A 12,255-nucleotide genomic window follows, 5' to 3' on the forward strand; every position below is an offset into this window, starting at 1 on the left:
ACTCTACACCTGCAGCCTTCAGCCAAAGTGAAGGAACTTTTTATACAGCCATAAATCATTGTGTGAACACTTCACTACCATGGTAACCCAGACAGTAATAATCTCCAGCATCTACTGCCTGAATATCACTGATGGATAAAGTGTACTGAGAACCAGATCTACTGCCTTGGAGTCAAGATGGAGTTCCTGAGTTTGGGAGGCTGTCCAGGTTTCTAAAGGTACTAACTAAGTCCAGCAGCTCCCTGTGGCTGCATCTACATGAATGTTAAAATCACCCAAAATAATTATTTTATCTGAGCTGAGCACTAAATCAGATAAAAGTCTGAGAAATCAGACAGAAACTCTGTGTAAGGCCCAGGTGGACGATAGATGTGAACAAATAAGACTGTTCTTTGGGGGGTTTTCCAGCTAGGGTGAACAAGGCTAAGCATCAGGCTTTGAAATGAATTAAAACTCTGTCTTGGTCTGTGGTTGGTTAATAAGCTGGTGTGGAAAATTGCTGCCACACCGCCCCCTTCAAGGATTCTTGGGGGTGTTGATTCATTTAAACTAACATAATTGTTGGCGCTTTTAGTGGTGGGCACCCTGACTGGTCTGTGGCTATGCAGCCACACACACAACGAACTGTGAGATAAGATAAGAAGAAGAGTCTCCAAAAGTTGAATCTGTTCATCTGGACGTAGCGTTTTGTAGGAGAAACGTTTCGTCACTCATCCAAGTGACTTCTTCAGTCTCAGCTGACTGCAGGTCAGAAGAAGAAGAAGAAGAGATAATCAGTGTTATTCACTTTCCCTGTCATTGGTTATAATGATATGCCTGATCGGTGTAAATACAGAACTTCTTACAGTCCTTTTGCATAGCAAGTAAATAATATCTGTCTGTGTGTGTGATGGCTGCAAATGCAGTCACACTAAATGAAAAAAATACATACATATACAAAATACGTACATATATATGGAAAAGAAAAAAGTGACATTACAGTGTTTTCATCTGCTGACAATCAATCAATTTTTTTTTAGAAAAAAAAAAAACAGGAACATGGCTTTGGTGTGCTGGCAAAACATACTACCTAAACTTGTTATGATCTATTAAACTTCTTTTTTCTTTTTGTCACATGCTCATGTTTTGTCCACATGATGTAACCCAAAAAACCAAAAAAGGAACCTGGTGTCCAGTGCCAGGAAAGGTTATTAAGTCTAATCTCATCATGATCTGATGATGAGATCATGATTTTTTACATATGACAGAGTGACACCCACGATAGTCAACATGAGCTTGTTGCGATAACCACAGCTTGTCCTTTTGGTACTTCAGGTTTTGTACTGACAGAACTACTGATACAGCAGCACTCCGAGGCTTAGCCAAGAGAATTGGTTGAAAGTAGATCTGTGGTAATGCAAAGATCAGAGAGGCTGGGCATGAACTCACAGTGGGAAAAGCAAAAGGAACAATATGAGCAATATGATTTTTGAAGAAAACTTAGTGTGAGAGAGATCACTGCTAAAAAGTGTTGACAACTACAAGTTAAAGCTTCGTTCAAGCTTTAATGATCTTCATAGGATGATATTGGGAATATAAAGCTTAAAAAATACACAAACAAACAACAAAGACTAATGCAATGTGACTATTAGGGGAACGTAAAAAAGAAACAAGAAAGCTGTGAGCTGGTGGAAACAGATGTTTAAAAATAAATCCTTATTTCAAAATTCCCCCAAAGAAGTGTAGATGAGTATTTAGTGCTTGGTGAAGTTACTGTGTTTAGTGGTCTGTGTCAGAGTTTTTTCCTTTTCAGCAGCTGCAGTCAGTTCCTGCTGTAACAGCTCAGTGTCTCTGCAGTCTGACTGAGGGAGGTTTTTGTATGACTACAAATCACTGTGTGAACACATAAGCACTGTTTATTTCATGTAAACTCTGACAGTAGTAAACTGCTGCATCTTCAGCCTGAACTCCACTGATGGTCATAGAGAAGTCAGAGCTGCTTCCACTGCCACTAAATCGAGATGGTGTTCCTGACTGAAGCTTTTTTGCAAATCTTATTAGGAGCTTTGGAGCCTGTCCAGATTTCTGCTGATACCAGAACATACCCTCATCACCATCAGACCATCTGTAAACAGCTGGGCTGGTCCTACAGGTCAGAGTGACAGTGGATCCAGGAGTAGATGTCAGTACTGGAGGTTGAGTCACAGTCACCTGACCGCTGCATCCTGCAGACAAAAACAAATCATTCATTTATCAGCAGAAATCAATGAGAGAAAAAGCAGCACATCATGTTTGAAATGTTGCTGAGTGAATGAACCTGTAAAACAGCAGCAGGTCAGCGTCCAGATGAGGATGGTGATGAGAGTCATGGTGGTTGTGCTTTCTGCTGTGTTGACTGACAGATGTGAGTCCTGCAGTGTTGAACTGACAGGACTATAAACCTTCTCAGTTCTCTGGAGGATCAGCTGATGATGCAAAGCTTCCTCTCTATGGAAATGATTTCTCTGCTCTCAACACACTGAGGGCAATGTGGGACACAGAATCAGAAGAAAAACTGTTTGAATTAATACCATTAATAATTTTATGCAGTAGAGAAAAACATATTTGGAAACATATTTACGTATTTTTAACACCTGGATTAAAATGGCACTCTGGTCTGTATTGCTTATTTTGATTTTGGTGTCAACAATTACAGTATACCTGTATAGAGTTCTTAAGTATATTGTCATAGTTTCATAATTCATGATTTTTTTGGAGCCTTTCTGGTTGCTGTTTTAAACAGTTTTTTGTGTATTTTTAAAAAATAAATATGTGTAATATGAAAATTAAGTTTTGTCTTTCAGTTCTTAATACTAAAACTACAGTAATTATAATTATGATTTAAATTCGTTAAATTACTTTAAGTCAATTTAGTTAAATCATCTTCTGCATTCAATAAGGTGTACTGTGATGTTTTACATGAAAAAAAAGGTTCATTTTCAGTGGTTAGAGGTTTGTTCAGGGTGCAGGAGGTTTTTGTACGGCTGCTTAATGAGTTTGTATCACTGTGGAACACTTTTGGCGGAGGAACCAAACTCATCGTTGGCTGTAAGTACCAGAAATTTGTCATTTTTGATAAACATAGTATTTATTAAGCATTTTCTAAAAATCTATTAAACAGAACTTTGATCAAATTCTGTGATTATTATTAAGTTGATGTTTGGAATATTTTGGAAGAAACTTTTCTTAAATCAATATTCATTCAGTCTTTGAAGGAACTGAACTTACAGAAAACAATTTTTAATGTTCTTTTTGGTTCATTTCACTTCTTTAAATATTATCTGGTTACAATATTAAAAGCTGTGATAGTGATGTTTTAGTTCACTTTGATTTAAAATGTACTTTTTTCTCATGAATTATAAAATAAAAACAAATATTGAATTATGGTTTGTCGAGCTATATTAGAAAAAAGAAATTAACTCAGTATATTTAGATCAAGTTTGTGTTCATGGTTGATCAATTTTAAATGAAGTTTAAAGGAAGTGAAAGAAACAGATGTGAAATTTTAACTGTATTCTCATGAGTGCTTTAGCTTTGTCAGTTTCAAATATGAAAATTATCACAGGGTTGAGTTATTAACTATAGCACATTATAAAAATAAAGATTTGATCAATAATCACTGACAATATATTTATTCAGATGTTTGTACATTTGTATCTCTTTTTTGATTATCTTCAACCTTTTCTCCTCCAGCGGGTGTGGTGAGGCCCACCCTCACTGTCCTCCCTCCATCCAAAGATGAAGACAAACAGAGTAGTGCCACTGTGGTGTGTTTGGCCACCGGGGGCTTCCCCTCAAACTGGAATTTGGGCTGGAAGGTGGGGAGCACCAGCACATCCTCAGGGGTGTCAACCAGCCTGGAGGTCTTGGGGACAGACGGCCGCTACAGCTGGAGCAGCACCCTGAGCCTCTCTGCAGACCAGTGGAAGAAGGCGGGCTCAGTGAGCTGTGAGGCCAGTCTGAGTGGACAGAGCCCTGTCACTCAAACCCTGGACCCTGACCACTGCTCAGAGTAGAGCTTCAACAACACTTCCTGTCTGCATATGATGTGTTTTATATTTTGATGAAGCTACATGTTTCTGCTGTTGCGATATTTCTGCAAACATTTGACTTTCTATTGATGTGCATGCTAAGTTTATCAGCTAACATTATCCATGTTGTGCTTTAAAACCATTTAAAAACAAAAAGTAAAAATCACAAAATAAAATCACAGCTTAAGAAAAATCGCTTTTGTTTTGTTCTTGGGGAGAAGCTTTTAAAAGCTTATTTGTGTGCAATGTCGCTGATTGCTCTTGACCTTTGAAACAAAAGATAAAGATAGCAACTAAAATCCAGCTTTATACTGGTGAGCAGTTGGAAAATACCCATCATAGTGAATGGAACACTATGCCGAACTTCCCACCTCCCAAATCCAACTTTAACACCTGATTAAAACACTGTGGTAGGAAACTGATAAAACAATGCATTACAGTGCATTGTGTTCTGTGTCCTGATTGGCTGTAGACCACTGTGAATCGTGCCGTGTCTCCTGTACAGTACAGAATGCATTCAGCTTGTCAAATTTACATAAATCTTCGATCGCTAGCAGAGTCTTGTTTTCGCAAGGAATTAATGCTGCAAAAATCCACTTAAAATATCATCAAAGAACATCAAATCTTCTTTTTCCTCCCTTTGTGGCCTTCTGGCAAACTGTAGAATTAATATTAAATTTTATTAATCAAATTTAAAGCCTTTCATGGTCAGGCTGATGTTTGTGCATCACCACTGCTAACAGCATGTTATTGCAGTCAGTCTTTTGAGGCTGTAGCAAATACATTTTTCTGGATTTTCTGCTCATTTTTTGTTATCCTGATCATTTGGCTATTTAATTTTGACCTTTGTTGTCAACAGTTACTTGTATTTAAATATGTATTTATGTGTATTGTGATATGAAAACTTATTTCTTACAAGTTGATTTTATTTAAAATGTGAAGCACCTTTATGATTTAAAATGTACTGTAGAAACAAAATTATTTTTATATTACCTTATTATGCACAGCAAATTAGAAGTAATACAAAATGTAGTGAGATGAGCATAATATGCTATCTCACTACAGATAGCATATTATTAAGAAGATTAAAATCTTCTTAATAATGTGATCAGGAATGAATAAATATTTTAGTTTTCCCCTCTGAAAGTGGACTCAGTGAACCAGTGATGCATGTCAGATACTGTTTTAGAAGCTCACAGCTGCAACACTGCAAATAGTAACTGAGGGAGGTTTTTGTATGACTGTGTGAACACTGGGCCTTCATACACTCCCATACAGTAGTAATCTCCTGCATCTGCAGCCTGAACTCCATTGATTGTCAGAGTGAACTCAGGTTCAGATCCACTGCTGCTGAAGTGACTTGGAGTATCAGATTCGGGGCTGCTGATTTTGTAAAACAGCAGTTTCAGAGGCTGTCCGGGTTTCTGTAGATACCAGCTAAGATCACTGTCAACTCCTTGACTGGCTGTACAGCTCAGAGAGACCGTCTGTCCCAAAGCAGCAGCCTTAAACACAGGAGACTGAGTCACAGATGGACTGGCATCTGATCCTGGAAATTCAAATATGCTACTTTATTAAAATGACAGTGTGATATCAAATACTGTGTAACAGAGAACATAGAACCACATCACTCATCACCTTGATGTCTGAGCATGAGTGTGATCAGCAGTTGAGTCAGTAACATCATCATCATTGTTATAAATCTCAGAGACTCTGTACAAAGAGTCTGCACAGATGATTCCCACTGGTTCTTCTTAAACTGTTTTAGGATCAGTGAAGCATTCAAAACACAACCTGCAAACAAATAAACAAACATACAAAGTCTGCCTGTATTAATGTAGAGTCGTGTTGTTAAGCTACTATTGAGTATCTGTTATTTGCTGGCAGCAGAAGTGAACCTGTAACTTGGTTACCCATCTTGGTTTGGTTCAGTTCAAACAGTGGTCTAGCCCTTTCTTGGAGTTAATACCTTTTTAAATAAAACTGTCTGCTCTAAACGCCAACAGGGGCTGTGGCCCAATAGATGTGATAGAGGAGGTCCTCTTGATCACTTAACAGAAGACATACTACTGCAGCAGCACCCTGAGGCTATGCTGGGAGAGTAGTTGCAGGGTCCCAGTCTATCTGCAAGAGCCAGTGTGCAGGGTACAACACTAAACTTGGAGTCATAGATGTCTTGATGTATGCTCAATCATCCAGTTAAGGAAATCCCCAAAAGTTGATTGGGGACAATGCAAAGCAAACATAGCCTATGTTTTACCTGATAGGTACAATGTTGCTGTTGAGAGGTTGCTGTTGCTCCTGCTGCTGACAGTGCTTGGGGAGCAGGGCTGTGTTGATCTGAGACAGTAGACATCAAAAAGTCCATAGGAGAGATGGTAGCTGATTAAAAAAGTGTTATGATAACAAAATGCAAAGATTGGTGACTGCGCCTGGAACCACAAGGCAACAGATTAAAAAAAAAAAAACAGTGGGAAATAAACTAGGCTCTGCCTGTGACTCACACTTTGCCTCTCTTCCTCTTTCCATCCCCTCATCTGATCTATCACTCTCCACTTGCCTTTCATCTGAGAACAAGGCAAAATTTGCTATTGCATTACTCTTTTTAAGTATTTTATTATATTATTATTATAAGGCGCACTGTCTTTCTTTTTGAGAAAATTTAAGGATTTTAAGTGCCTCTCATAGTGCGAAAAACACGGTACTTGTGCAGTTAATAGGGGACAGGTAATGTTCTTTTGTGCTGTTGTGCAGTGCAAACACAGCATGCTCGTTTGTATTAAGTCATCAGTTGCCAGTAGACAGAAGACAACTTAACATTGTGTACACCTTCAGCGAAGGCGGTCGCACTTTTCTCCTCTCCTCCTCACCCTTATCTTCCCTGCTTAGCCTCTATGTCCTTGTCTTGTCTCATGTGCATTACTTCCCTGGAATAGACTAACACAGCCGTTCTCTAAAACCTAAAAGAGAATCATGGATTTGATCAACTGGTCTCTGAATGCTATTGACACCATTTTCTCAACGAGAAGCCTGGGCTCGGGAGAGCCTGAGTGCCCTGGAGGGACTTTCCCTGCCGGTTACACGATGGACGGGTGGCAGACCTGGAGGGTCGTGTGCCTGGCGGGACTGTCGATCGAGGATGCTGAAGATATCTATCTATTCGGAACCATGATAACAGGGTTCTTGCTGATCGGACTTGGCTTAGCCCTGGTTTATCAGAGAAACAAGAGAGCGGAACCGGCTGTTCAAACCCCCCCAAAGCTGCCGCCTGGAATCGAAGCGACGGGACGAGGCGCGACCTCTCACAACGAACGTAATATGGCCAACATCTTGGAGACCCTCGCATCGGCTGTGAAGGCTCAAAACAACAACATTGAGCGTATGGGGGGATACATCAGAGAGAGGCCTGCTCAAAATGGGACCCTTGAGCGACAGTTGGAAGACATCGCGGAACGGATCACTGCAGCTGTGAGGTCTCAGAATCAAAGGAATGACAACACCATGGAGCAGAAGTTTGATACCATCATGGGGAGGCTCGCGGCTCTCCAACGGGAGATCGAGAGGCCAGTGTCGGAGTGTTAGGGCAGCCAGAAAATTCTCCGGGCTGCTCGCATGGAAATTTACAAAATTCAACATCGAATTGCGGACCCCATAACGGCGCCAGCTGCAGGCCCAAGGCTGGAGCCGAAATTATCTCTCCCAGATTACGTCTGTGTTACGGCTATTCTTCCCATCCCATGCAAGGCCACCTGGGTTGGCTGGCTGACTGTTTACTTAGCCTGATAGGGCGAAGGACACTGTCTCCGCTGAACTATGGACACACACACACATACACTTACACTGATTAGCACTCACTGATCCCATCCCCTCCCAACGCCTTCGATGCTTACCTCCCCCATGATGTGGACATCGGGTCAACTGGCGGCGCAGTTTTGCAGCGGCTCAAGATCAGATGTGCACACTGTGTTGATTGTGTTATGATGTCACCTACCCAACCCTGTGGCTTGTTATGTCTTTCAAATGTTGTGCTGTGGTTATTCATGTGCTTTTTTGTGCAGAGGAGTGTTTTTTGTTTCCTGCTCCCGTGCTGTCCTGCCATGGAGCCACAGCATGAGTGGAGGTCTCTTTTTTTTCCTCTTGTACTTTCCCGTTGTTGTGTACATTTCAGTGTTCTTTTCTGTAACGCTACCGATCTCCGACTTGTAACCCCAAGTGATGTCTGTGAAATGTGTGTAAGGTCGGGGGGGGTCCCATCTCACTGCAGGGCAACCTGCTTGTGACAAATAAAAGCCATTCTGACTGACTGACAATAACCTAATGCTCGTGTGTGCTATAGACTATAGCGTATGCTATACACGCTAATTACTGGTATTTGTTGCATCAGTCTACACGTGCCTGCCAATGACGAACAATGGGTTGTGTGGTCAGTTTCTTGATTTCAGGGTTGGAGTCATGGTGCATCTGCAAAGTAATCACTGCTGAAGAAGAAGTGAAGTGAATGAGACTTAGACAGCTTTGAATTGTGAAAATGCCAGCTTGTATATTTTTCCTCATTAAAAGAAAAGAAAGAAAATTAATAGCAAACACACAATAAAATATTTTAAATAAAAATTTTCCTTTTTTGTACCAGTATTTTCCTCAGTGACAACCTTGCAGCACATTCACAGCAGTCACCTTAAAAAAATCTTACATGGGTGCACCCTTCTAAATGTAGAATTCACGTTTTCAGTTCAAAATGAATAAATACAATCTCAATGACAACAGTCCAAATGACAACATTCATTTGACACTGTGTAGACTTAACTGATTGCAACAAAACCCTTAAATTGGAGGAACAAGTCCACTTCCTGTGTGTGGAGATGTCAAAGTCTGTAAAAGTCCTTATAGTAAACGTCCAAAAGTCCAGGAAAATGTGAGTGTGTGTGTGTGTAAGGGGACAGCAAGCTCAACTGGCGTGGGATTTTTTGTTGCAGCTGGCCTACCACACTCTGCCTTGCAGCACAGGAACAAAATCAACTGGTCCGTCAATGGGATTAGCTCGCCATCAATATTAGATCCATTCGAATGCATCAAAGGAGACAAAAAATAAAAACCAAAAACCTGACCTGTCAACGACAGTGTCATAGGACACACTTAGTATACTAATAATCACAGTTCACCATTTGTTAGCACATAAAAGTACTGTCATAACATTAAGACTTAGACTTAGAGACTTAGAGCTTTTTATTGTCATTGTGCAGTTTCTTGCACAGCGAAATTGGGTAGCTGGACCACAAAGGTGCTAAAGTAAGAAAAAGAGAAACCAATTTACATCGAAGGTGGAAAAAATAAATAAATAAATAGAATAAAATAAAAAGCAGTGTATATATATACATGTGTGAGTGGAACTATATACATGGTGTATGTGTAGGAACATTGAAACAGACTGGGACCAAAATAATTGCACTTGAGCCAAAAGTATTGCACAGAACATGGAAAGACTGAGATATTGCACATAGATGATCAACAGCAGTGTCAGGGTGGATGTGTTGGGGAAGTCTTTACACACTCTTAGTTTCCAGTAATAGTTCTGACAGCCCACGGGAAGAAGCTGTTCTTTAGTCTGTTGGTTTTGCACCTGATGGATCTGAGCCTTTTTCCAGAGGGCAGGATGTTGAAGAGGTGGTGGTTAGGATGGAGGTGGTCCTTTATAATTGCCCTGGCTCTGGAGAGACATCTTGAGCTGGCAATTAAGTCCAGGGAGGGGAGTGGACAGCCGATCACCTTCTCTGCAGTTCTGATGATCCTCTGTAGTCTCTTCTTGTCAGCTGTTGTGCAACCAGCGTACCACACAGGGATGGCGTGCACCAGCACACTCTCGATAATGGCACGGTAGAAGGACACTAGGAGTTCAGTCTGCAGCCTGTTCCATCTCAGAACCCTCAAGAAATGGAGGCGCTGCTGGGCTTTCTTTACTAGGGCTGATGTGTTTGTGGACCAGGATAGGTCCTCGGATATGTGGGTGCCGAGGAACTTAAAGGAGGACACCCTCTCCACATAGTCACCTTTTATGGAGAGGGGGGGAGTATCAGTCCTTGTTTTGCGGAAGTCCATGACCACTTCCTTGGTTTTCTTGGTGTTTAGGGTGAGGTTATTGTAGTTACACCATTCTGACAGCCGCTGGACCTCATCCCTGTAGGCGGTGTCATCATCGTTGGTGATGAGCCCCATCAGAGTGGTGTCATCTGCAAATTTGATGATGATGTTGCAGGGGTGCGTAGGGGTGCAGTCACTGGTGTAGATAGTGTATAATAGTGGACTCAGCACACATCCCTGTGGTGAGCCAGTGCTGAGCGACAGGGTGGATGATTGCTGGTTGCCAACCTTGACTGATTGTGAACGGTCTGTGAGGAAGCTTTTGATCCATGCACATGTGGAGGGGGGGAAGTCCAAGTTTACCAGCTTGTCTATAAGAATGTCTGGGATGATAGTATTGAAGGCCGAGCTGTAATCAACAAAGAGCATCCTTACTGATGTCCCAGGATTCTCCAGGAGATGCAGAGCAGAGTGGAGAGCAGTGGAAATTGCATCCTCTGTGGACCTATTTGGCCTGTAGGCAAACTGATGGGGGTCGAAGCTGGGTGGGAGGCAGTCCTTTATGTGCTTTAGGACCAGCTTCTCAAAGCACTTTGCAACCACTGGAGTCAGTGCGATAGGTCTGTAGTCACTGAGGCTACAGACCCATCACACTGACTCCAGTGGTAACCATTAACCATTGTTTACAATCAAAATAAGACAGTAAAATGTATAATAATCTTTGCATCGGTTTCAAATGCTTCTTCAGCAGTTTAAGTATTTACAATTTCAATAACATTCTGAATAAAAAACAGTTGTAGGGCACTAGCTCAAGTTTTTTTCATTTTTCTGTAAATGCTAGAAACAGTTTAGGCATCCGTGAGAGAGGAGGAAAAGCCTGTGCTCTCTCAGACAGAGATGGCGGGCAGGACAATGTGCCTGTCACTACCCACTCCGTACCGGAAACTCGATCGGTACCACGCATGTGCTAAAGGTGTCTACTTCCGGTCTAAGCATTTTACGACAGTTACGGGTCAGAGTATCTGTTAAGATGTTAACAATAATAAGTATCTTTTAAATTGTTTGCAGTAATGAAGCATTTCAATATAATGAAGACAAAAACGAAAAATAAAAAGATTGTTACTGATCGGGACTCCCCGATCCGTACCGCACATGTGCAGATGTTTTCTTCTTCTTCTGTTTAATTTAATGGCAGTTTACTCCCCAGTGTACGAGGATACCGCCACCTGCTGACCCAGCAAATGAACCCTATTGTAAAATGAACTAGCGTCATTACAAATGCGTATTAAATTTGATTTAGTGATAGTCGAGTGTGTTTATGCTTGTCTTTGTGGAGAGGATTGTTGGAATAGTGATGATGATGATGATCAATTTTCAGTAAACACTTAATCTGGCTGATGAATCTTCACGTGACATATTACTAAATCAATATTATTAAGTCTGTAATTAGGCGCCATTCTTCTTATTTTACGGCGCTGTTGTTCACTCGGGGGACGCTCTCTGCTGAGGAGAAAAGCTTGAATTTGTTTGTATACTGATTATCCATTGTTTAAATGTCCCGGGCAGTCGAAAAGCAGGCAGAGCTGTTGAGAAATGCTAGGCGCTAACTAGGCGCTAACCGTGTCACTCATATACATTAACTGTTGCAGTGTTGGCAAAGACAGGAAGTGATGTAAGATTTGCGCATGCGTGGTACCCATCGAGCTTCCGGTACGGATTGGGTAGTGACAGTGCCACTTTGGAGCTGCTCATTGGCTAAGAGCAACCCATGTGTGCTTCAGAACAGTAAACTTTTTAACTGCCAAATATATGGTTTATTCATCATCAACCAAGTGTAACTGCTAAAATGATTGTTGATCAATGGTCATGAGAATTTGCATAATTAAGATTAAGGAACTGACCTCCCAGTCCATTGTTCCTTCAGTGGGCTGGTTTCAGTCATTATGCAAATGTACTGTTTATAAGATTTGGGGAAACCTGCAGTCAGCTGAGACTGAAGAAGTCACTTGGATGAGTGACAAAACGTTTCTCCCACAAAACGCTACGTCCAGATGAACAGATTCAACTTTTGGAGATTTACTTTCCTGGATGATTCAGAATGCATCAAGACGATATAGCACAAGTAATTTTA

At 41.1% G+C, this 12,255-nt stretch overlaps 1 gene segment (V, D, J or C); it reads left to right on the forward strand.

Moving 5' to 3' along the window:
• Window positions 1-2,346: 2,346 nt before the first annotated feature.
• On the forward strand, window positions 2,347-4,175 carry LOC134644688 (immunoglobulin lambda constant 2-like). The segment is given in 3 exon segments: window positions 2,347-2,383; window positions 2,884-3,066; window positions 3,712-4,175. Coding segments are annotated over 3 exon segments (543 nt in total).
• Window positions 4,176-12,255: the final 8,080 nt, after the last annotated feature.

The sequence above is a fragment of the Pelmatolapia mariae genome, linkage group LG16_19, assembly GCF_036321145.2.
Source record: "Pelmatolapia mariae isolate MD_Pm_ZW linkage group LG16_19, Pm_UMD_F_2, whole genome shotgun sequence".
Lineage (NCBI taxonomy): Eukaryota > Metazoa > Chordata > Actinopteri > Cichliformes > Cichlidae > Pelmatolapia > Pelmatolapia mariae.